The 27,101-nt window shown below is 42.7% G+C and overlaps 1 protein-coding gene across 1 annotated transcript in view; it reads right to left on the reverse strand.

Moving 5' to 3' along the window:
• Positions 1 to 23,816, reverse strand: part of lrp5 (low density lipoprotein receptor-related protein 5) — a 47,161-nt gene extending 23,345 nt beyond the window's left edge. The window contains exons 1-11 of the mRNA XM_037452467.2: positions 23,503 to 23,816; positions 13,911 to 14,111; positions 13,607 to 13,823; positions 11,473 to 11,541; positions 11,231 to 11,359; positions 8,034 to 8,230; positions 7,785 to 7,916; positions 4,338 to 4,426; positions 4,039 to 4,257; positions 3,361 to 3,449; positions 2,774 to 2,945 (exon numbers count right to left, since the gene is read on the reverse strand). Coding sequence (XP_037308364.2) covers positions 2,774 to 2,945; positions 3,361 to 3,449; positions 4,039 to 4,257; positions 4,338 to 4,426; positions 7,785 to 7,916; positions 8,034 to 8,230; positions 11,231 to 11,359; positions 11,473 to 11,541; positions 13,607 to 13,823; positions 13,911 to 14,111; positions 23,503 to 23,599 — 1,611 coding nt within the window. The 5' untranslated portion in view covers positions 23,600 to 23,816. The remainder of the gene's footprint in view (positions 1 to 2,773; positions 2,946 to 3,360; positions 3,450 to 4,038; positions 4,258 to 4,337; positions 4,427 to 7,784; positions 7,917 to 8,033; positions 8,231 to 11,230; positions 11,360 to 11,472; positions 11,542 to 13,606; positions 13,824 to 13,910; positions 14,112 to 23,502) is intronic.
• Positions 23,817 to 27,101: the final 3,285 nt, after the last annotated feature.

The raw sequence follows: 27,101 nt of genomic DNA on the forward strand, positions 1-27,101 counted from the left end.
ATCTTTTTTCCTGGTATTTTTGCTTAAAGACATTTGATTCTTTTCTGATGTTTTTCAGCTGGTAGAAAATGTGTCGGCTTGTTGCTTCTTTTCAGTAAGTTGAATGTTTGTATGCATTTCTATCTTGAAGCGGTGCTTTGGGCCTGGTGCCTTAATTTTCTTTGTCTTTCATTATTTGTTGGACCAATGTGTGGTATTTGCGGTGCTGGATTGTTGTGACGTCGGAGCATTATTTGTTGCTGGTACTGGCTCATCTCTGCTGTCTGTAATAAGTGTCACCTACAGCACCAATATGGACGTAGAATATGGGCTTAAAGCAGCTGTCTCATGTAGTGTTTCCCCTACCATTATAACAGGGGGGCGCCCCATTTTTGTGGTTGTGCATTTAACACCATATTAAAAAACTGTCAGATAAAAAGAGCAAAAAGTACAATATAAAGAAATAGGGTTAATTAAAATACCATTAAATGGAAGCATTCAATAAAGAACAAGTTCCCCAAAATGATACTTGGATAGCGTTCTTGAGTAAATGTCGCTGGTTAGTGACAGAAACAAGAAACAGGCACGAAGAGTAGCAAATGTATCAAGGTGCAGGGCCTTAAGCAGGGGAAATTCCAGCATATACACCTCCCTGAGCCCCACCTCATACACACACACAAGACGTTACCATATGGCTCAGCAGAGTGATTGAATGGCGCTACACACAGGCAATCTGCATAATCACAACAAAGCAGCCGTTTTTATGTGTGTGTGTGTTCGGCAAAAGCAACACATCAGTCAAAGAGGCTAACGCTCTCAAACACATTCATGCACACACACACACACACACTCCTTTTTAGAGGGTTGGCGGGGGTGTGCGGTAACTTCAGAGGGTTCTTTTTTCCACAGGAGGGGGAGGGGTGGGAGGTTCCAGAGGGGAGTCAGATTTCTTTAAAAAGACATGAAAACAAAGATGGAGAGAGAGAGAGAGGGTGGGGGAGAGAGAGAGCATTCCTCCAGTTCTTGGACAAAGTCTTGGGCCTGGATCAGTCATTTATCATTCTCTCTCTTCTTTCTTTCCAAAGGTAAGATGCTGGCCGCTGTTCATGTTTTGGCATTTTGGCAGGCACACGCCACAGATCCAGTAACATGAGTGTCAGGTGACACGGGAATGTGAGACCAAGTAAACAACAACAAATAGTCCCATTTGAGATTAATTGAAAGCAAGGGATTATCTAAATAGTCTTTCAATCAACTAATCAACAATTCCTTGCAGCAAGTCCTTATAGTGAATAGTCATTTAAACATCGTCTGAATGCGTTCCCCCCCCAACAGTGTCAGCATGTTCTGAAGATCTCAGCGATTCATTTGATGATAGATTGAACTCACATTAAATGTACAGTACGTGACTGAGGTGTAAATTCAACATCTGAGCGAGTGTCACGACAAACACTGAAGGAAATCAGACTAAACACACAGATAGAGAGATGAAGGCAGACATACAATGGTAATGTCTTCACACCCAGCGATTCCTTTTCAATGGGATAAAAACAAGTCTGCAACCGGGAGGGGAGGGGGGGCTTTGAGGTAGGTCCTTTCACCCTGACACGGGGGGAGGGGGGCAGCCACCCCTTTTTCAATTGGTGAGCATTCAGCCAGAAAGCTCACGCATTCACTACTTTGCCCCAGCGTTAACCCTTCTCCTCTCTGCTGCTATGAAAATATGTGGAGCTCCATTCTGCGGGCGCCGCAGCAACCACAAGACGGCAGCGACAACAACGCTGCACTGACAGAAATCAGAGACAAATACTGAGCAGACAGAAATGGAAAGAGTACCAAAAAGTGATGAGGGAACGAGCTGAAAGTTTGCTTGAAGAAAGAGAAGAAAAACAGAGGAGCGGGACATCTGGTTATTGTAATGTCCAAAACAAGGGACAGTTTGTGAAGGAAGGAATGGAGGACACCTGCTTAAAAGGAACTGGAGAGGTCGAGAAGAGGGGGAAGGGCCTCCAGAAGCCCCCCAACCCCCACACGCACATTACTTCCTCCTCCTCTGGGGCTCCTGATCTGGAATGGGACTGTTGCTTCATGACCTCACTGACACAGCTGAGAAGTATGTACACAGGGTTACAAATATGTAGGTAGACCAGAAGGTCTGCTTTTCTCCCACACAAGCACATAAATACAAATATATATATATATATATATATATATATTGTTATTAGTGCTGTCAGTTAAACGCGTTATTAATGAATGCAAATGCAAATTTAACGACGTTAATTCAAATTTAAGAACTTTAAGAACTACAGAAGAAGAAACATTTTTTTATCATCATTTTTGTTTTTGTTTGTTTTTTGGGGGAGAGGGTGTTGATGACTGTTGTGTGAAAAAGTCAACAGGATTGTCTGTCTGAGTAGCTGACATTGTTTTTAAAAGATAACCCATTTTTCTACTCTAGTCCCTAATTCGTCTTCGCTTCGTTGAATCAACAAATTGGAAGCAACCCTTCAAAAAATCCAGCGTATCTTTTCGGGAGCCAAATGTGCAACCAGTCAAACTAGACCTGTAGTGCCCCTAGCAAACCAGACCTGACAGGCCGGATCACAACGGACCAGTAGAGACCGGGCCAGATGACAACGGTCTTACACAATGGTGCGCAAGGGTTTCCAGCTATTGCATAACTCCACATTCCACTGGGTCACCATTAAATATCACATGCACGCACACACATCCAATTTCTCCCCAGGCCGCATCACATTTCTACCAGCTGTGGCCGCCCCACAGGTGGACGTACCTCTATTTTGTCGGTCTTGGCGTCCCCCCAGTAGAGCTTTCCTGCCGCGTAGTCGATGGCCAGTCCGTTGGGCCAGCCCAAGGAGCTGTTGATCAGAACCAGCCGCTCCGTTCCATCCAGGTGGGCCCGCTCGATCTTGGGATGCTCGCCCCAGTCGGTCCAGTACATGTACCTGAAAAAGGCCAAGTGGATAAGACCATATGGAACTTACCTCCAGACATCCAGTCATACATTATAAACTTCTGCCGAGCACTTTAGATGTTTGAGTTGATGAATTTCAAGGAGGGAAAATTCTCAAGGGATGATTCGAATTTCCACCTGAATTAGAGAAATGGTCCGGATCGTAGCCGCACGCTGTGCACAACTAACTGAGGTCCAGACTAAACAGTCGATGCGCTCTGATTGGTTGACCAAATGACTGTGGAGCCACCATAGAAGGTGCCCCAAAGTTAGCATGTATTTATTAGCATTTGTTGGTCAGAATTTGCACAATAATTTGTATATATAATTTTTTATTTACTGTTTTTTTTACAGCTTCAATCCGACAATTTGACATTACAAACACATACACACACGCTAACACCTACCCATTAATGGGGTCCAGGACGATGGCTCTGGGTTCATCCAGGTTATCAGATATCAAAATTTTCCGAGAGGTTCCATTCAGCCTGGTGACCTGGAAAACCATGTCATACAGTATTAAAATACAACACATTTGCAGCAAAATATTGTAATAACCATCAAACTGGTCACTCCAGATTCCACCAGCAATCAAAAATTCCTTCAAATGCCATTTTCTTTGGAAAAGAGTTAACAAATGTGACAGGGAATTTATGTGGGATCATTATTTATATTTATCATTATTCTTGCAACATTTGTCAAGATTACAAACTTTAAAATTAAATTTGTGCCAAAATACAATTGTACATGGAATATTTCCGTGTAGCACAGATGCCCTGCTCTATTCATTTGAACTTGTTTTACTATGAAAATGAGAATAATTATTAAAAAAATGATCATTCCCACCAATAAAAGCAATCTTGTCAAATTGTTGAAATAGTCGCAATTAGCTTTTTTATTCATATATTGTGTTTTCTAATTCACTCATGATGCCGTGATGGGGAATCCCCACATGATGGTATTATTCTGTTTTAAATTGCACAGCATAAATCAGTGAGTGACTGACTCATCCAACAATATTAAAGTATACTAAGACAATAGTGCTAGCAGCAGTTAGTAGAAGAATCCTAATAACAAAGATCTACCTCAATCCGGTCAGTGCCGGTATCGGTCCAGTACAGGTTTCTGGCCACCCAGTCCACCGCTATACCATCCGGGTGGTTGATCTCCGTGGTAACCAGCACCATGGCATTGCTGCCATCAATGTGGGATCGCCGGATGGCCCGAACCTCATCGTCCGTCCAATAGACGTAACCCTCGACCGGGTCGTAGTCTATGGCTATGGCATGGCGAATGTCCTCAACCTGCATGAGCAGAGGAACAATGGCGTGGAGTACAACGAGACAGGGCTGTCAGGCACGTCTCCGTGTGGGCGTGTATTTACCTGGAGGACTATGTCGGTGAAGTCTGGCAGGTCCAATGAGATTCTCCTCAGGTCAGTCCGCCGAGCCAGCAGCAAAACCTGCTCCGCTCCTAAAAGACAGATACCTTTTGTTGATAATTGCTAAAAACTTTAAGACTAAAACTCTGTCCCACTGGACAAAACGATGTAGACCACTAACATAACACATTGACCCCATTGTTCTATATCACTGCGCACTCACTGTAACACCTAACACATATTGTGCGACCATTTTAGCTTTTAGCTTGGTGGCGATCTCCGGAAAAAACCCACAAAACCCCCAAATGATCATTTTGCGGCAATGCGAGCTTTCACAACCGGACATTAAGGTGGACGCCATGAGAGATGTGAATGAATGAGAAAGTGATTGACCCAATGCTGTTTACATGCACGTAGGGGACTAATTTTCCTCTAGACGGATGAAATGTGATACACAACGTTTGATGGCTACGACCATTTTGTGTTGAAAGGCAGCTATTTACTTACTATTTATAATTGCGTGTCAGGCCTAACAACACCCCCAAACTGTTACATCATTGAACAATAAAGTACAGCCTCAAGTAGCTTATTGCTTAAATATTGCTCTGTGTATTCCATATACTTCGTGCAGTGCAAAGGATTGATTTCCGTACACACGACGATGCCGTTTTGTATGTCCAAGTCTGCAGACACTGAGATATCCCAACTTTTAGTGCCAATACAATGAACAGGCTGTCCCTGCATAATACATTATTTCAATCAATATGTTATTGTTTTATAATGATAGCTTGAAAATACATAGAAAGGTCTTGGATTAGAGCATCTTATAATTCCCCACATTTGTACACTGTGGTTGGAGAAAAATGGTCTGGGTTGAGGCCAGTCAGCAGGAGAATTCCAGGAAGATCGACCTTTCAGAACCAACAGAAATACCACAGGCTCTCAATGGTGCAATGCAAATAGATAAGAGGCATGAACATACAAATCCATCAGTTTGATGAGACAAAAGTCTTCAAAATCAATGTTGATGATTTTCTTTTCATCTTGGAACAAATAGAAACACTTTTTGGTTCAATCAGTCAGTAAACGTTGCAGCTTGCAGTGTTAACGGTGCCTATAACAATCACTGTACTGTAAAATGGTACTATACTATGTACCATCTCACCTGTACTACCTTTGTACCATTTATGTAGCTGTTAAGCTTCGAGCTGAAATTGCAATTAGCCTGATAATACTGTGATTTTCTGCTAAGATTTTATATGTTTCAAAATAATTACTACAGCAATGTTTGTAATTTGTCATCTGTCTGATTTGAATGTGCTTTTATCAGTTTTAAAAGCAGTGTGTTAGCATGTGAAAAATATTCTGCAAATGTACCGTTCTTTGCAGTTTGTGGAGTATGAATGAAAGAAGTGGATTTTAGAATCGACAATATTCCTCCACAAGTGACAGCGTTTTAAGCCCTGCACTTAGCATCAGCCTAAAAGCAGTGTTTGTGCAGTAAAATATCCCCGGTGACTGGAATAATAGACTTCAACAGATTGTTAATACTGATGTATCTACATGCTACTGTTGGAGCTTTTGGACATTTAACTACTTTATACCCAGTTAGCTAGTTCAGTCCAGGGGCCCACTGCAAAGGAGTCCCACCGTGAATCTGAAGGATTATTAATAGAGGGGAGAAGAAAGTTGTGCACATCTAAGACTCCTCTGCAGTTCAATCAGTACGTTGTGAACCTAACGAACAGCAGACATTTTTCCTCCCGTTAGGTCAAATTGTTCATTCTTCCAAAGCTCGTGCCATTAAAGTATAGATGTCAAGGCCCCATCCGAGCAGAGCCACGACTGAGTCGAGGTCTCTGGATTCAAGCCAAACCCCACGGCCCAATAACAATCCGTTTCCAAATAAAACAAAGGTCTATTTCATGACGACTTTCCTCTAATCTCTGCTTCTATATTTATGTTAAATGTAGGATAATTGGATGTTTTTGGGCCGAAAAGAGGTTCAGTGGAAAAGTGGAGCCCCGAGTCCTCGGTATCGCGCTAACCCCTCCCACTTTGTAAATTACCAATCAAATGCCACAGATTAGATGTAAATCGCTCGGTACTGTACACTGCTCACACTTTCCGTTTCCTCGGGGAAACATCTGACGTCCCTTTCACTGGGACTTCGAAAGGTGGTGAAGTTGAAATTCAGAGCTTACGTACGATCAAGGGATTCCCATCACCATGTGGGGTCTGCTAAGCCGCTAGCGGTGTTATCGGTGCTTACAATGCAAACTATAGCAATTGCACTAGCAGAGCTATGAGTATTTACATGGAGGGCCGCCAGTGAATAGCGGCAGACGAATGAAGTCATCGACACCAATCCAAAAAACATCTCTCTGTGTGCAGTGAAAAAGATTAGAAGCAGGAGCCGAGCTGTGCTGCTCTCCATCACTTTGCTTGGCAAACGAGGGGAAAGAATGAAAAGGGAAGGAATGAAAGCATCTGTGACTCCAGTCTTCTCCTCGCTCCACTTCATTCTGAGACACGACCTCTGACAAACAGTCTCACACACACACACACACACGCTCTGCTGCCAGCATAATAACAAACGGCTTCAATTTAACCACCCAAGCAAAACAAATTAGAAGCACGGACACAAAGACACACATACACACACACACACACACACACACACACCCCCGGACTGCAGGCTGTTACAATAGAGCATTGTAGTATTTTATTGTCAACAGTGGCTAAGCGATTGGTTGGCATGCTTCGCTCAAATTGAATATGTTCACATAACGCAGCCTCACAGACACAGACGCGCTCGGACACAGCGGTGCAGAAGAAGGCGCTATTGTTTTAGCACCGTGGGAATTAAGATGGCGGGCCCATCAGTCAGACGGTGTCCGACTCTGCTCGCAGCAAGCGACGCTGGGACACTACATTACGTAGACAATGGCCACGCACTAGATACTCGTCGATCCAGATAAATGTATCTTTACACTCTTTCGGAACGTTTTCTCCCTTGAATTAAAAAAAAGAAACTCCCACGAGCGGTCCAGTGTTAGTTACCCACAGGCTTGATAGATCTGCCGTAGTTTCATAATGAAACGTTTTATATATTTTTGGGCACGTGGTGAAAGCAGTCAGAGGCCCCAACTCCCCACTGCCTTGTACCTGATCCTAGAGTGCTTACCCTCTCTCTCTCGGTGCGGGGGCGTCCACCGTCCTAATCTCTGAACAAATAGAGCCCTGTCTTGTAAAGTAAGCTATCTGGGTGTGGCTGGCTGTCAGGATGATTACATTGTTTACTTGAGAAAAGTGTCCTTGATAGACTCCATCATCTTGCACGCTTAGCAAACTCTCCTGGGCTTCTGACACTTACAACAGGTTCAAAAGTACTGTTCCCTAGAGGGTTTGTTTTATTAGCACACATACTCGAGGGAACGGGATCCGTACCTGGTTTGCATGTCTTTCCGTCTGGTTTCAGCTGGACTCCAGTGGGACAGGCGCAGCTGTAGAAGGGCTGGACTGGAGACAGTAGGCACAGATGACTGCAGCCTCCGTTGTTGTCACTGCAGGGAGTCTGGACTGCAAGGACATCGAGCAGAAAGAGAGAGACAGGAGAGGAGACGAGGGAAGGAGGAAATCAGCCTTATGCGTGTAAGAGGCACAGTGCATTAAACACAAACACGGCGATGGACTTACTGTAAGGCTGCCGGTAGGACTCCAGGACCTGGATGTCCATGGGGGAGTAAATCCCACTGAGGATCTCTCGGGTTTTGTCTCCGCTGTGTTTGTTACAGGCGTGGATGGAGCGGGTCTGCCAGTCGGTCCAGTACAAGGTCTCCTGGGACAGCGTTAGTGCAAAGGGATGGGTCAAGGTGCCCTCCACCACGGTCTCGCTGCAGGACACAGTCACATGGTCTTGAGAATCTTGTTTTTTTTTTTTACATATTATTAAATGCTACTCATCTGCTATTAATACTTTAGCAGATCTTGAGTCAGTCAAACGCACATGATTGTGAGCAAACCGTGTTCACAATTTGGAAAACCAGACGCTGTTGTTTGGTTAATCCATAAAATTTGCATTCTGCGCTGCGTTTTTTAGGACAAGACAGCGTTATTATGCCAGAGCCAGTGTCAGAATAAACGCGCTGTAGCTGACATGGTGCCAGAATAAACAGCAAGGTTTTCCTTTCTTATTAGACGTGTGCAATGGAAGGACATTGCACGTCTTGTTGCAATGCCCAAATATTTGTATTGAAATGAAAGTCATAAGAACAAACAGGCTGTAAAGATGTCTATTTCCGCTGTAAAGTTGGGCCTTTTAAAATAAGGGTCCATAAGAATTGACTCAATTTTGGATCCAGCCTCAATGAGCTATTTGAGGAACTTGCAACAAAACCACCTTGTGACTACATTAGCCATGTTACTGTAAGAAAAACAAAGGCCTAAAAGTCTGAAGACCGTCAATTAACCCCGAGAACGTTCATTAAACAACACAAAACAATGAGAGAGGATTTGGGCTCATTACAGTTTAAATGTGAGTGTTAAATGTGTGACCAGCATGGCAAAACCATTCAAATCCCAGCAGCATTTTATTTTAGCATGAGGATGGATTTAAAAAGTGTTCATTTAAATGTGGTGGACACATTTTTGTGACAACATATTATAATCTGATTATTAGATTGATTTTGTAAAGTACCTCATGTTGGCCCTAGAACTAAGGCCAGTCATGTCTATTTCACCTCAAATATGTACACCACATTCCACAGCAATATACACATTGAGACACATTTAGCGATACTTTCTCCGTCAAAGAATTACAAAGAGCTTGACACCCGAGTAGCGTGTGTTAGATTTGATCAGGAGAGAGGGGATTTTTTCTAAGAACACTTTAGAAATCACTTACAGGACACTTGCATATACTTAGGCACCAGATCAAAGGAGCCTTTTATTTAGAATATCAACACACCAAAAACTGGCTTCCATTAATCATCATTTTTAGTCTTTAGTGTGTGTGTGTGTGTGTGTGTGTGTGTGTGTGTGTGTGTGTGTGTGTGTGTGTGTGTGTGTGTGTGTGTGTGTGTGTGTGTGTGTGTGTGTGTGTGTGTGTGTGCATGGATGAGCACTCTGTAAGTCTGCAAGCAGTAGTTAAAGGGCAGAAACAGAAGGAACCAATTTAACCAGCCCCAGATTTCAGCGTTTCCTTTAGGTTCAGCTAGTTTGTTTGCGTACGCAAAAATGAAAACGCCGCCGTGGCGTGATGGTTAACTGGGCAGCTAGCTTGGACCTAGCCAAGCCGCAAACCACCAGTCCGCTGCCAGGCTAACTAGCTAGCGCTCCACAAGGTGGCTAACTAGTTTGCTAACTAGTTTGTTAATTCTGTGACGCTTAAACGCTACATTGGTGGTGTCAAGAATGAATTGTAAATGTGTCGACTTCTGCACTCTTTCTCTTTAGCTGAATACATGTTTATTAAGACAGTGTGAGACAAATAGAAACGTTTGTTTAAATATTTGAGTAGAAACCTAAAATATGAGTTTGAGCCTGGAAATGACATTGATATGTTGCTTTTAAGTAATGAGCCAAAACAATAGCGGACTAAAGGAGACCGATTGAGCTGTGAGAGGGATGCACAAGCAATGTGTGTGTGTGTGTGTGTGTGTGTGTGTGTGTGTGTGTGTGTGTGTGTGTGTGTGTGTGTGTGTGTGTGTGTGTGTGTGTGTGTGTGTGTGTGTGTGTGTGTGTGTGTGTGTGTGTGAGAGAGCCTCTGTGTTTTTACTGGGGCCTCCATTCCAAGTCTCTGTTTGTGTTGCACAACTCTCTCATACTCTCTCTATTTGTCTTTTACTCAGTCTGTGCAGTTATTTTTCTCTTCCCCTCCTCCCCTTTCTCTGGTAGGAAGAAGTCAAGATGAGGCAAAAACTCGAAAGAAATTCCTGCAGATTGAGGTTATATTTCAAAATTATTTCCACCTTAATCCAACACACAATGTAAATGTGTCAATCAATGAGATGACCACATCTAATGATGTCATTTGTCACATCTAATGGCCACATCTAATGATGTCATTTTTAAACCCTTTGTCTAACCTGATGGCTCTACCAGCCATCAGGTTAGTAAACATAAGTCTGAATGTATAGGAGTGTATGAGAAAGAATTTATTTCTTGATTTAATTAGTTCATGGTCTCAATCACTAGTCAAGTATTCTTCCAAACAGCAGGATGTTCATTTTTAAATGACGTCCTATCTAAAGTAATCTGTGTAGAAGAACATTAAATGTTGATGATGAGTGACCGCCAAGTCTTAATTCATCCTCCAGGAAATGTTTTCTTTGCATTTTTTCAAAGATTCTTTCCACAGCCAAGAGTTTTTGAGAAACACGCCATGAAGGGGGTTCAGACAGTCCACTCAAGTAGTTTATGGCACCGGTCCCCAACCACTGGGCTGCAAGCTGGTGCGAGGCGCAGAGAAAAAATAAACTGACTTGAATTTGTTTCACATTTTTTTGAAGAAAAATGTCTTTGTTTTTTTAAATGACCCGATTCTCTTCCAATTACATGCGCTTGTTGCTCTTGACACATTTCCCAAGCGTCACCCAAGCGTTTTGCCGGAGCCTTGCCGCTCTCTGCTAGCATCATTACTGCTACGGCCTCCCGCCTGCACCGGGCTGGAGGGGGAGATATTTCATCTGTCTGCCTCTGGCCTCAGTGAGTGCTGCTGAAGGGTCGAGGACAGCGAAGCAATGTTCTCATAACAGTGCCCTTGTTTAACTGAACTGTACCAGTTGAAATCCTATCCCTTCATTTAAGTTTATTTATGATTACAGGTATTTACGATTAACTTAAGCTTTTATTCTTCTGAATATTTGTATAAATTCACAGAAAAAGAGCCGTACCGTGCTGATCCGTCCAGGTTGGCCCTGTGGATGAAGCTGAGTTTGGCGTCTGCCCAGTACAACTTCTGCTCCAGCAGGTCTATGGTCAGACCGTTGGGCCAGTAGATGTCCACCACCACTATGACTTTCCTGTTGGAGACAGAGACCACAACATGCTTTTACAATGGCAGCTTTCAGCTTCTGCACATGCGGCTGCGCTCTCAATCACCGTGGCTACGGAAGGTCGTGCAGTTCTACAGTACCTGTTGCTGCCGTCCATCCCAGCACGCTCTATCCTGGGCTCCTCTCCCCAGTCGGTCCAGTACATGTAGCTGGAGGGGAAGATAGATGTCAGTGGAACGCTCACTCCTGCACCCTACAGTATGAGTGTACTTGTTCTATTGATGAATATCTGCTAACAGCGCAAAGCTAATTTGGTTTCCTACAAATTCTTCACAATAAAATTCCTCCAAAACACATTATGAAACAGCAACAATGAATCCTTTGAATGGATTATTATTGTTATGAAAATAGTCAGGTGATAATAATCTGTATTTAGAGCATGTGCACAAGTGTGTTTGGGAGTATATATATATATTATATACTGCTTATATTACAAATATTTGAATGGAAAGTGTAGTAAACATGAGGAATACATTACATTTTTAGCAGATTATCCTTTGATTAATCAAAGTAATAAACTATTTGATTACACGCCCTATCCTGATTCCTTTCTCATGTGGAAGAGCCTAATGCCTCTGCTAATGATACACAAATCTTAAATTGTGCAGTTATGTTGTGTAGTTATTCCCTTGTGAGATATCTCCATATCTTAAATGCTTTTGTTTTGCTTTCGCAATGTTTCTCACGCCATCTGTTTCTCAGGCACACATCATTTTACTGCCTCTATTTTATAATTAGTCCATAAATCTATAGTCACTTGACACAAAAGATTGAGGATGAAACAATAGGAAAGGCAGTGGATAAACCGGTAAATAAGTGCAGCACCAAAAGACACCATCAATTATATGAAAAAAGAAAAATACGCTGCACTATAAATCGGCCTGTCAGACAACCGATACTTACTGGTTTGAATGCTACCTGTGTGTGTGTGTGTGTGCGTGTGTGTGTGTGTGTGTGTGTGTGTCAGGTACAGAATGTGTGTGTACCTATAGTTTCAAAATGAATAAATGAATGGGATCCGTTTAAATATAGAATCCAGACTAGCAGTTTCACTCTGTTAATCCCTGTTTTTTTATCAAAGGACTCAATCTTTAACTGAATTGGTTGAACTTCATAGTTTCCGTGCTTCCACTGCAGCCCTTGCCTCCACCTGTGTCAATGTAAGCCGGACAAATGGGCCGGGGGATGACGTGGTGCTCAGGCTGCTCCAGAGACAATGAGGGACCCTCGGTGACCCTCAGAAGGGGTTTACTCCCGGGTTACTTTGCTTGCCCATAGACTTTTTTCACAAAAACCGGAAATGCGTAATCAACGTGGAAGTTGACTTCCTGTCAAGCGTCAACACATTAGGAGACAATGGAGTCTTCACAACTTTGCTCACAGATTTACCTACAATTACATTTGCTGACGTTGCAAAACTGGTGGAGGAAAACTCCAAAGAACAAAAATAACAAAATAAATAAATGGTACACATTTTTCCATGAGGAATTTGTCCATCAGTATCAAGGTTGCTTAAATGAGAGCGATCAGGCTAACTATTAGCTACTGAACTGTTAACTAGAATGAGCTTGTGCCATTTGTTTACAGTTGCCCTGACAAGAGAGGAAGAAGATTACCACAACTGTTTATCTATACATGTTCAATTAAAGAAAGCAGGGCGCCCCCCTGATATAATGGAAGGGCAAACCCTGTGGTTGGCCTGTTACTATTCTTACATCTTAAAACACATTTTATCCTCATAGACTTTCTGTGTGAACTTCATTATTAGAATCAAATTTTAATTGAGTTAAGGCCCAAAACGTGTTGTCATGAGGTCCCACTCATCTCTGACCAATGCTCAGTTCACGATCAGTTCAACCTTTAATGGAAGCAGTTTAGAAATTCCCTCAGGGCGGTCTGGGGAGTCATGAGAACAGGGTTAACAAGGTCACAGAAAATCTCTCATTTGTCATTAAAAATCTAAACTCTTCTTTGAGTCCAGGATGATAGTTGTACCAAATATTAACAAAAATAACTCAAGACGTTGCTGAGGAGTCGCGTTCACCTGAATGGATGTGACGAACCACCAGAACATCAAAGAGCCTTTTAACCAACTCCAAACAATGTCGCATTTAAAAGGCTCACGGCACATAAAATACAAAACCAAAGACCTCGTGGATGAACAGCGAACATCAGTATTAAAAGAACCGTTAAGGTCCTGGAGCACTGTGACACCTTTGAGCGGGGTTTAGGGCGATCGCCCTCGGCTGGTCCAGGTCCATCCAGAACAGGACCTTCCTGGAGGTGCCATCCAGGTTGGCCACTTCGATCCGATTGGTCTCCGAGTCCGTCCAGTAGAGCTTTCTGCCGAGCCAGTCGCAGGCAAGCCCGTCGGGACTGTCCAGCCCCGACACGACCACGGTCTGTCCGGTTCCCAGCGCCTCTCTAAGGGCTGCAAAGAGCACAGACACGTCCGCGGTGTGAGAAACACAGCGTTATCTACACTCGACTGTTTGCTGGGAGCAGGACACCGCCTTACAGTTGGATGACTGATTCCAGTGGGTCTGTTTGATGGCCTCTTCGCTGACATCAGTCCAAAATATCAGACCCTCAGAATACAGGAAGTCCACCGCCGCCGCATCCTCCAGGTCGCTGACAACGATGGCCGACTCGCCCCGCACGCCCTCGGCATCCACCAGGCGTACATCGCGCCGGTTGGCGAACAGGAGCAGAGGTGAGCCTGGAGAAGAGAACATTTCAAACATTACAAACGGCCACCAAGTAGGGCAATGAATTCATATCACAGTATTTTGTAAGATTCGGACGGATTCACTGTATTTTTTTGCTGAGTACATTTATTCATTGAATAAAGGACCGCCAGCCAACTGGACAGCTGTTCACCGAACAGTCCGTCCACGTAGGGGCCTTTGGAATAGAAAAAATCCAACGTAAGTTAGACCAGAAAATGATTTATGGCTAAGTTAGTTTAGCCGCTGGAATTTCAATTGGCAACACTAGCAGCTACAAACGCTAACCTTTTCGACTTTTCGGGGAAAAAATACCGTGATATATCGGGATACCGTCAGAATCTTACAAAGTGCACAGGCCTGACCGCTGTGCGCTCAGTGGGGAGCGGTGAACAATATATTTTGCTGCTTGCCAAAGAGCAACAGATGTTGCATGAATATACATTTATATGAAAAATACATACAGTTAGATATTTATTTCTAATAATTTCTGCAAAAGTACTGGGAAGTTCTGAGCTTGTATGGGTTATCAAAGATAGTATTCAATAAGGAATAAGATGACTGATGGTTTATTTGGACTGTTATATCCTCAAACTATTATCGTTATCATTTGAATTTGAACTTGAGTGTTTCAATATGTTAGGTGTGTTTTGACAGACAGCTACAAGTTGTTTTGATTAGGGGTTCACCCATGCATTTGCCAAACAAACATGACAACATTTGCAGAATGGAAACATACAAATTAGACCACTTCTAATCCATCTGATGGCCTCCTGAGGTGAGGCTGCATTTCCATTTTGAACTGGAAGCATCAACTTTATTTCTAAAAAGAAGTGACCCGTCTGGCCTCAATAAATATACGTGAAGATTAACGATGACCATGAACTGTAGCATTAGTTGTTTGATCTTTATTTGATCTTTTTTTGAGAAATGTTGGAGAAATCAAGCTGAGTAGTTCAGTCTTTACCAATCAGGCGCAGTTAGCAGTGCTAACGTGCACTGAATGTCACAGGGCTACGTCACAAATTGGATAACAACACACATTCACCCTCCTGTCCTGATAACTTCACCTGGACTACGTGTATCTCCATTATTACCTGTACACCAGAGTGCCACAGGAACACCTAAATACCACAAATTAGGAGTTCTCCTCATTGGAACAAAGCCTGATTCTTCGATGCACAAAAAAAAGATGGCAGACATTACTGCCATCTGGCAACAATCTAGTCCATCCCAAAGAAAGACACAAACAAGTTTTACTTTTCTGTTCTTGGCAGTTCACAGAATACCAGAAACTAAAGTTGGATGACTGTGTGTGTGTGTGTGTGTGTGTGTGTGTCGGGGTCCAGATTCCATGACTGTGTGTGTGTCAGTGACTCGGGGACGATGACCTCCTACTGTCGGAGGCCATGGCTGTCACAGCAGCTGCCGCGGTGCCTCTGGGGGAAGCTAGTGGTTTGGGCCTGGCAGGGCGGCAGCGCCGCTACGCTGCGGTTTGGCACCGCGTGCCTACAGTAATCCCACAGCATTAAGACACACCGCCTCCGTCAGTGTGGACACTGTGCCAAAACAGAGGTGTCCTTCACAGAGACACAACGTGAAGTCAGTCGTCATTAACAGGTTTTCTCTGTTTATTTTATTGTTTAATGGTCTGTGATACGTTAGGGCATCAGATGATATGATAAAAAACACATACTAAGGAAGAGCCTGGATTATAAAAGTCTTTGTAGCCCTTGCAGCAGTTGTGGGAAAAGTGAGCCGTCAAACTAATCGAATAAATGCCTTCTATCTACTAAGATGACAAGGGCGGGGCACCCCCCCCAACATCATGGAAGCGTACACTGACAGGCTCATCAGGGACACAGACAGGACCGTCCATAGGAAGTTACACGTCTAAATAAATATGACCAGCCTGCACACCAGGGGGCCTCTTACGGTCACCTCTGGCCTAACAGAGACGCTGTGGTGAGGATTAGTGCTGCCTAACCTCCTTGGGCCTCGTGGGGTTTCCTGGTGACTGAGAGGACTGCTGGATCCATTATACTCACACATGCACAACACACACTTGTTTACGCAGAGGACTTTTTCTAGAAATGATGTTAATATTTCCATGCTGTGAAAACATCTCTTTCAAACTGGATATATTTAAGGTTAATTCCAAAAATGTGAACATAAATTTATATTGTAATGTATACGTATGTATACATACATCTATTACATATGTAATATGGGTAGATGAAATCCAGCGTTCTGATTAGTTGAGAGTGAGTCACGGGGTGTGTATTAATCAGCAGAAATGTACAGTTGCTGTTCATGTTGATCATTTTGCGTGACCGTCAGTTGTAATTTCAGTTTTTAGCTCGATGGCGATAGCAGAAAATATCCCACTAATTTTCGGTTTCGGGCAATACAAGCTTTCGCAATCAATCTTGCTTTTTTGTTGCTGTTGGTCTGTTGCACAGCAACATACAAATGTACAGGCTAGGCTACTGAAATGCAAGACACAACGTTTGGTGGCTACAGTTAATTTGTGGTGAAAGGCAGCTATTTACTAACTATGTATAATTGAGTCCCTCACCATCTCATTCATTCACATCACTCATGACGTCCACCTTAATGTCCGGTCGTGAAACCTCGCATTGCCTCAAAATGATAATTTGTGGGATTTCCGGTTTTTTTCTGGCGATCGCCACCGACATAAAAGCTAAAATGTCACAGTCGCACAAAAACATGTTACTGTGAGTGCGCGGAACAATGGGTCAATGTGAACACTTACTGTACATTATGGCTGAATAATGACCCTCCCCCCCCCCCCCCCCCGTGACTCACTCTCAACCAATCAGAACACTGGATTTCATCTACCCGTATTATAATGGGCGATAGGGTACAGCTTCTCGTACCTTATTGCTTAATTAACGTATGGAAAAAGATCACTGGCAAACTTTCCAGCTCAATGCTCATTGTTAACACAGTAATCATTCAAATACATGATCGTTATTCCATCCAAAACGGAATCAAAATCAAAATCTGCCCATTCTTTGCATCTGTGAAACGCTAATAATGTTGTTAAATTTCAAATTGAGGATGTGTCTGAAGACCAATGACATCACTGCACGCGTCATTGCATGAATGTGTGTGTGTGAGAGTGAGCGTATGTGCGTGCGTGGATGGGTGTGACACACAAAAGAAGACCATAAAACTACATTTGAGTCTGTCTATGGGATTAGCAATTGAAGTACGATGGGGGGCCTTTAGAGTAGGGTGAGAGGGGGGTGTTTGGGGGAGGGAGGTCATACTGACGTGGCAGTGTGAAAAGAACGAAAAGAACCAAGGGTCCCAAAAGAAGTTTCTAAAGCGTAGGCAATGCACTGCTGCACCCCATTCTGGATACACACACACACACACACACGTACACACACACTACTCATCTCTCCCGCTTTGTTCTGCTTGGAGAAAGCCAGCAGGCTCCTTAACTTTACATCTTATCAGAGGCCATCTTAACAGAACCCTCTGTGAGGATGTGTGTTTGTGTGTGTGTGTGTGTGTATACATGTGTGTGTGCGTGTTTGTGTGTAGGTAGGGATGCAAGGAAGGAAGGGATTTTCTTCACACCTCCCCAGCTGGGACCAGAAAAATGTTTGCGGCGAGCACAGGGAGCATATTTGTGTAGCCTTGCTGTGTGTGTGTGTGTGTGTGTGTGTGTGTGTGTGTGTGTGTGTGTGTGTGTGTGTGTGTGTGTGTGTGTGTGCGCGGACGGACCCTAGAGAAATCAAGGTAAACCGCCACAGACTTCCTCTCTCCTTCCACCTCTGCTCCCTCGTCCCATTTCTCCCTCTCTTCTCCTTTCCTCCTGTCTTTGTCTCAACCGTATCCTCCTCACTGCCTCTCTCTCTCTCTCTCTCCCTCTCTCCTCCATTCTGTCCACTTTGTACCTCATTCGCTGCCATCTGCAGGGCTGAGCGTCAAACCTCAAGACCTTTATGTTCTGACCAATCAGACGTCTCCTAACTTGAGTCACAGTGTTGCCCATTCTCAACAGTATTCTATATAGACATCTTATTAGTGGTTGAACGGTTACGGTTGTTGACTGTAAAATAAAGAGTATTGATTGTGTTCTATTGGTTATTTGTTTCATTTCCTGATGGACAAATAGAAATGCTTGCAAGCTTCTGGCTCTCCTCCATCTCGTGGACCTCTGTCAGATCTTGCCTGTGTGGTTGGGTGTAGACAAAGGACTGCGTCTGAATGCAGTGAATGCGCCGTTCCACATAGAGCGCTGTGGAAATCACCTATTGGATGGTCTCAGTGGGGAAAAGAGAAAACACACAGGTTTGCAAAGAATGTGTTTTTTTCGAGTGGCACACCCAAATAGAGCAGCCCCCACTCTAAAGAAAGATTGTTCACACGTTCACACGCCAGTAGAGCTGCTCGTGTTTAACAATTAGCGTATGAGAAGTTTGGCGTCTTTTATTGAATAAAAAATATAATCTGGGGGAAAAAACTGCTTATTGATTAGTGTTATACATTAAGTGTTGCTAACGATAATCAGGGATTCACACTTTGAGATATACACAGACAATACAGGAACCAAACTTTTCCCTTTTATATGTGAAATGCAGTTCGTCTAAACCCCAGTAGAGACATCATAACCTGTAGGACGTCTTTAAAATTGTCTGACGTTTGACAAATAATATTTAAAAATGTAATGTTATGAAAAAAGGGTAAGTTGCACCCTCGCTGAAAGAACCTGTTGCTTTACATTTGAGCTTTTATTGCAGTAAAAACCTAAATGCATTATTGTATGAATCAAGTCATAGGAACAGGACTTCTTCTTTGCACGGTTAGAAGTAGAAACACGGCTGCAGCAGGTGATGAAGTAATAAAGGCAGCGTTTTACCGACGGCAAAAGATGGAAACGGAAATCCCCCCAGAGTCTACAGACCAAAACACTGTTCTGTACTGGCAGCTAGTAAAGCTGATGCAGCCTCACCAAGCGAGAGGAATTGTGAATAGGGCTGCACGGTATGACCAAAAATCCATATCACGGTATTAAGAAACATTCTTACGGTATCCCGGTATATCACCGTATTGCTTTTTAAAGTTGTGTTGGTGCATCTCTGGTCTCTCGTTGTTCCTCCTGTGTCGCTCTTTTCTGAGTTTTCATGTAGCAACAGAGTTACTTCTGGTTGTGAGCTGTACCCAGCATGCAGTTTGGCAGGGATTTTTTTTAGAAATGTACAATTATTAGTATTACAAAATGTTCATGTGTCACAAGCTGTTGTGTTGTGGTGTTTCACCCTGTAAAGAGTTTGTTGTGGGTTGTTCATTGTAGTTATAAAGTTAAAACCATGAATCATTCTCAACACACGTAAGACAAGAAGCTCTGTCCGCCAGGGCCCTCAGTGATGACGTTGTTATGGTAACACAGGTACGAACGGGGTGTGAGAATACCGTTTGAACCGGTATACCGTGCATCGTTTCAGACCAATTGCGTTGCAGTGCATCCCGTCCTCTCCCCCCCAAACGGGTCGATCCACGTGCACGCCGGCAAACACGAAAGACAAACATGAACACATTCTTGTAAATTTGGGAAAAAAAGGGCAGTAAAGGGTGAACGTTTATTCTACTTGCTGATCATCAAAGAAAACAAGAGGTCAAGAATGTTTTTGCATTGCTATCAAAGGGCTTGAAACAGGGGTGTCAAACTCATTTCAGGTGCCAGATACTGCCCACCTGGACCGAACGCAGGCCAGGCAATTAAAATCATAGGGAGGGGTGGCGCTGACGGTACGCCAAAGTCATCCACACTCACCGGACGACCCGGTGGGCCGGATGTGGGATTGAGAAGTATGGCTTAAATGGTAATAAAATGTTTCAACACTGTTGCCAATGAACAGTTATGAGTTATATCCCAAATTCATGACACTAAAACAATGTTTTGCCTCCTCATGCCTTGATCCAGATGCAAAGCTGCTCACTGCATCAGGAAGACTTGTCCGGCCCACTTGAAAGCAGATTGGGTCTGTGAACTAAATGAGACTTTGACACACCCCGGTTTGGAATTTCTCTTTCGAACTCAAAGCCACAGGCAGCATTTCAGCATTGAGGCCAAATACCAAATACAAGTATTAAGGATGTTGGAGTAGTTCTGTCAAAAATATCATTTGAAAACAGTGTTTTGCGCTCTGTTTTCTCAGTCAGCAAGTTGACACATCCGTTCATTATTTACCTTTGAAATAAAAGACAACAATTCCAAGCCCTCAATATTACGCCAGTTATTCCCAGCTGTTGCCAAACTGTTAATGAATGTCAATGTTTTCTGGGTAATCAAAGTCGTCATAGCGAAGCAAAGCTGTCGCGTCCCGGACTCTGAACGCACCACAGGAAGCCCTCATCACTAGATGAATTATCACTTAGGCACTTAAGTAAAACCCCTTGATCCTCAGCGGTCATCACCTCGGGGCAGCAGTTTGGGAATGACATAGTCGAGTACTTATGATCCACGCTGTCTGACAACAGGAACATGTGTCCCAGTGGAGAGAAGTGTGGCCGACACACGTTGGTACTTCAGTTCCCACAAGAAAGCAACGCCTTAAAGATTAGATGCAGTGACGTGGCCTCAATATCATTTATGACACAGCGCAGTGTCCACTGAGTGTTCGGCCAGTTGGTAAAACACACACACACACACACACACACACACGCACCGTCACAAGGCTGTGACGTGTGGCCTCAGTGGGTTTGACACCTCTGTGGTGTTTGTGGCCGGGCGGTGTGAAAGTGTGCGCACACGTGGTCACCTCCATCACAAACGTGGGACATTGCTGTTATTTGTTCAGGACAAACGAGAAGGACATTCAGCGTTCATGTCTGCTGCATGGTGTTGGCAATAAACATATTTATATTCACGACCCGTATGAGAAAAAAGGAGCCGTGCTGCTGGGCCGCCTGTTGTTATGGCAATATAAGGAATGTGTGTTTCAAACACCTGGGAGCCGCTCCGTGTCCTGGATCCATTTTGTCATATTATGTTAACAATAATGTGATGAGTCCTGCTGATGTCTACAGTGTTTTGACATTGTTGTATTGCTAATAATCTAGTTATACAATACAAGTTATGGTTCAAAGAAATTGAATAATTTCTTTTGTTAAATCTAATTTTAGTGAAACTGAGCACATGCTGGGTGAAAAATAAAAGAAAGAGATCCGTGGGGTGTTCATTTGCATTTATCACAGTCCTAGTAGGTCTTAAACGGAAGAAAGCCTAGTTCTTTGTTCTATAACATAAAATAATTCAGTTGAGACCCACTCATCATTTGTTAGTTTAAAAGGCAGTAAGTAATACATAGCTAGATGGTACTACAAAACGTTGCCATGGTGACTGCACCTTTTGCTTAGTTGTGCTGACATGAAGTTTTATGAGCATAATGTTCATGGATTCGTGGTTCGTGTCACTGAACAAAACGTCATAGATGTTTCCAATATAATCATAAAAAATAATTTATTTTTGTCGAGGGAACCAATGTGTTGCTATCAAGGTTTCATGGTCAGCGGGCGTCTTTGGCTGTAGAGAGTTACTGGTGGAATTGGCTTAAATAAATAGGGTGATTTGACCAAAGGTCCTTGTGTTGTTACTGTCAGGTAGACGGTTGTAAAAAGTTCCTGCTGTTGTAAAGAATTGCTTTTGTAATTCAGTTCTTTTGGTATTGAATCTTGACTCTCGTGCAGGTAGAATGTTTAGTGGCATGGTTTGACTGGAGTAAAAGTTTGTTTGACCCTAATAAGCCACTAAGTATTGTTATAATGCTGTTATAGGTCTTAGTTGAGCGGTAGTACTGTCCTCTAATAAATGCATTTGTTAGTAGACTTGTTATCCACGCTATTAAGAAATGTAGGGCTGTCCCTGTAAGAGATGATACAAAATGATCTGATTGCAAACAGCCTTACAACTCAAAGAACAATGTTAATCCACGTAAGTGAATATCTGAACGAAGAATGGGTAATGGAGGACTCAGAAGGCCAAACCACATAAAATAAAATCCTGAAAATAAAAGAGAGTACTGAAAGCAGTACGAAGATCTAATATTGTTTTGTGGATTTCTCTTCCAGTAGCACCCCACTCCATACCCAGAAATATACATTTGCTTTGTTCTTTATCATGCCCAGCAGAAGCCACAAGAGAAAACACACCCCATCTTTAAGAACATACCTCAAGTTGAATGAATATTTCGCTTGAATTTCATTATTATGCTTACTTCTACTATCTATATGATCCTAAACAACCCCCTAATCTTTTGAGAAGTGTACTCATAATACAATGATGAGGTTTGAGCTTTGGCACTCTTTGACACACGTTTTAAACTGATTTAAGGAGGGTTATCATCCGAAAGGAGACTTTAAAATGTATCTGAAGGGCAGTCAAAGTGACGTTTTATTACAAAAATCAATAGTTACTCATGGGGTGAGTCTGTGGAGGGTGAATCGGGTAGACTGGTGACGTTCACATTATGTCAAATAATCCCAAACAGAGGCTGACAGGTAAATGAAGAGAAAGCACAGATCATGCATTTAGTGGAAATCTTTGTCATTGTCATCACCAGATCTGGACTTCAGGTCAGCATGAATCTTTTTCTGGGTGAGTTAACAGGGCTGTGTGGGTTATTTATGTATACACATACTTATTTATGAATGAATTATCAAAGCATGAAATAGCAAGCTTTAGTTTTAAGATGCAGGTAGAAAGAACATAGCTAATGCTTGCTTCCATATGCGAGGGAGCTAAGCCCCGCCTCTTAACCGAGGTAAAATAATAAAGCCACAAATCCACAAAAGGACTTATGAAGGACACAACACTCCACATCTGGAGTGGATAAAACGTTCTTTTTAGCATTTTCTTCCGGCAAAAATAAGACATTCCTGGTTTCTCTTTTCACTATGAAAGCGGAAAGTGTGCGTGACACCCAACACCGAGCAGGGAATGGCTCCCGCTGCCGAGGCCCGACGAGAACAGCCTCAACGAGAGCTTCAGAGGAGGCTTCCTCCGAGAAGAACAGCCTCCAAGTTAGCTATGAGCTCTACACGGAGGCTTCACACTCCATTCGTCCTCCGACACATTTACAACTCCGTCAGCTCGCCCCTGACGCTGTCCGGCCACACTCGGCTTTCTCCGCCCGGTGAGTCGGTGCAAAAGTTTCGAGACTTTCCACCGCGGACTTAACAGTTTGTGGTACGCGCGGCCCCTCGGGACACAAACAAACCTGCGACTTCCACAACAAGGAGACACATCTCCGCAGAGCACTCAGCGCGGGCCGAAAGTCTAAAGGGGGCTTTCTCCCGGTGCTCCGCTTCCCTGAGGATCCATGTTATGAACAAAGTCCAACGTACCGTCAACCGCCGACAGCAGGGAGCCCCACAGCAGCGCGAGCCGCAGCGCGAGCAGCAGCCGAGCGCCCATTTCCCGTCCTCTGCGCGTTAAATCCATAACTCCCGCTCCATCGTCTGGAGGTTTTCTCCTTAACTAAGTTGTAAAGACGTCCGCTTTGTTGCGTGTACGTGTGCGCGCGGCCAGTATTCCGTTCGCCTACTAAATATGTGTGCACGCGTGAGTGTGCGCTCCCCCCTCTCTTTCTCTCTCTCTCTCTCTCTCTCACTTTCCTCCCCCCTACAGCTACGGGGCTCGCGCTACTTGCTTTATACTTTGGACTGTCGAGCTCGCGCACGGATGAAAAGGGCAGGCGGACGTGGTGTGACGTCATCCGACACGAGGCAGCAAGATTTTATTTTTCACTTCAGTAGAGTGACCTCTGTGTTATTGTTATAACTCTGTATTTCATGTAAAACTGCAACGCAATCTACTCTTTTCCAAAATGCGTTGCATTAAACTTATTTATGGTTTTATTTTTTTTACATATGCTCTCATTTTGATTAATCTCAGAGACATTTCCCAGTTGGTAACTTCATGTTTGTATAACTACTTCTCTGGAATGTTATATTTGAATATGCAAATGAGATGTTATGTAATGGCAGCTTTTGGTAAATGTAGCAGAAATCTACACCCGCAAATAAACAAAGTACGAAAACAAAAATGTGTAATTTGGATTTGTTCTTTTCACTAGTCTGACAGAAGAAAAGTAATCAAAATAGGCCAAACTTTGACCAGTGCATGAAACATACTGTTGTTTGCACTCTAGTGTTTGTACATGAATGCATTTGTATCTAGTTATTAACATTAAAACATCTGTTAAAGGTGTAACTAACTTCTCCTCGGATCCCTCAACAGACAAAGTGATAAACTTCCCCTGCTATATAGGTGTATATAGTTGACAGAAGTAAAAGTGTATATTTAACCAGAAAAAACTTTATTAGCATTGTTCGTCCCTGGGGGGGCGGGCTCCTTCAAAACACCTGCATTATTTGTAGCGCTAATTAATTCATAACATGGTTGAATTTTGGGGCCAGTTATTAAAACATGTTTCCTTAAAAGAGTAAGAGAATAGCATTCATTCATTTGTAATTATCCCTTATTACATGTAACATAGACTAAATCAAATACAGTAAGAAAACAATCTTCACAGCTCAATGTTTGACATTTGATATTGCACAATGTTTGTTTCTCAGCGTAAACAAAAGATGAAAATGTATGACAATTTATACTTGCACCATAAATGTTTCATTGCCTGCACGGCTTAGTGATGCACATATTATTCATTTAAGTCCAAAATAAAAGTCTCGAGTTCTAAGAAGAAAGTCTCGTGTTATTATTTTAAAATAATTCCAAATAATGTTTTATAATCTCAAAGTGTCTTATAGTCTTAAAAATTCTCAAAATAACATTTAGGTATCTCAAATTAATCATTTTGCATCGTAAAATATGATTTAGTATATTAAAATAATCTAAAAATATCGACTAACAATTTTGAATTTTGTATAATTATTTAGTATCTCAAAATAATAAGTTAGTATAATAAAAATAATGAAATAGTTTCTGAAAATGACGACTTATTATTCCAAGTGAGTTGGTATATCAGAGGGATCACACATCATATTTCCACAAATAGGCTTGGATCCACTGCTTTGGTTGCAACCTATTTCCCCAAATCAGATGAAAGCTTCTCTTTATCTTGAAATCCTAGTTCACTATTTTGAGATGTTTTTTCTCATTATGATGTCTGACAGCCTCTTTTATCTCACAGGCAGGAATTGGCTTCCACCGTACAGCAGCTGGTGTCCTTTAGTGATGCCCAGCCGCCCCTTCACCTCATCTCACACGAGTGCTGAACACGTTTTTATTCCTCCAGCCTTAACAGTGGGGATAGAAAGTCAGACACCAGAGCTTTCTGTAGCCCACCATCCGGTTGCAGCTTCAAGGCAAAACACTTGTTGCTACTCAGTGGAAACCGCCTGCACATGATGTGAGGCCGTTTTCTATTTTTGGACACATTTATTGCAGTAATTTCAGATGTACGAGCACATACCGCCAATCCCAGTGCAGATAAGGCCAGAGGAAAGATCAAGGCCTTGCTTATCCAACTTTATTTGCACCACCTGTAGGTTTTGGAGAGTTCTCTTGTCTTCTATGTGTTGAGGTTTAAACACACACATCAACCAGCTTAAACTTTGTTTGTGTGAGGTTGAAGGGAATCCAAAATCTATTTTTGTGATGTTTGTCTTCCTTTACTGTGACCAGATAACACTCCCCAGACATGCTTTTTTTTGGTGTTTTATGGTCAATGGGCCTATAGGTCACAATACTTTGGTGTTAATGATAAGAAAATATAATAATGTTGATTTAATACGAGATCAATATAAAAGCATGATTATAAGATCATAATCATCTTTGAACCTTACCAAATAACGTGTAAAACAGAACAATATCCCTCGGTAGCTACGAGATTGTTTCTTTCGGTTTTGGACTTTGCCATTAATAAATAAAAGTTATTATTATTAAGGTCCAATTAAAGGATCTGTTTGGAACCGACTCTCGTTTCCTTCCTCCCTAAGGCGTTAAGGAGGAAGGAGAAGAATATCAGATTCAAGTACAGATACTAGTGTTTGTCTCATGTCATGCCTTTCTAATCCTCACTCATGCCCAGTGGGGATTTATATGAAAATGTAAATCCACAATTGCACATCATTTCCAACGTCTGAGTTATTTGTGTCAAATCTTAAGGTAAGATTAAGGGGTATTTATTCTCAGAAATGCAATATAATGTTTCGAACAATGTTTTGAGTATCTTCAGTATATGCCTTCCACCATCGAGTGGAACCAGAAGACAGGAAGCTGCTATCAGCCGTTAAGTCAACATACTTTAATGTATATTCTAAACTACTGCAGTACTTAACCATGGATCTTCCATTACATATTCTGAGAATATACAAGAACAGAACACCCTGAACAATAAGGATAGTTGGAGAGACTTTATGGCATCATAACAGCACACACACACACACACACACACACACACACACACACACACTGATGGAAAAAAGAAGAAAGGTCCCAAAGCTTTTCACACTCACCTGAAGCCAAGCCAACCTTGGCACATCTCCTCTCCTTTCTTCAGGCCTTGTTCCTCGGCTCCAACTGGCCTCCACTCCAAAGGCTGCGTAAAGTCAAAGCACATGTTCTCCTCCTCGGTGAGACAGGCAGCCAGTTATTCCACAGCGTAGCATATGCAGCACAGACCAGGTAGGACTCTTTTGGCAGCAGAAGGGGCGGTAGATGAGGCTGCAGAGGCCCTTTCAGGACGCTTCATTGTCAGGGGAAGTACGTTTCTTTCAAAGTAGAAATACCACCATGTGAAAATACTATTAGGTCCTACCAGAAATATTTTACTGAATTATCAGAAGAAGAATGTATGGCAAGCAAATGTAAAAACATGCACTTCATGGATAGATGACTGTCCTGTCAGACTCAATTATCCACACATTAAAGCATTGATGGGCCCATTGAATGTATGTAATGAGTAAGAATGAACAGTTTG

Source organism: Pungitius pungitius, chromosome 6, assembly GCF_949316345.1.
Source record: "Pungitius pungitius chromosome 6, fPunPun2.1, whole genome shotgun sequence".
Lineage (NCBI taxonomy): Eukaryota > Metazoa > Chordata > Actinopteri > Perciformes > Gasterosteidae > Pungitius > Pungitius pungitius.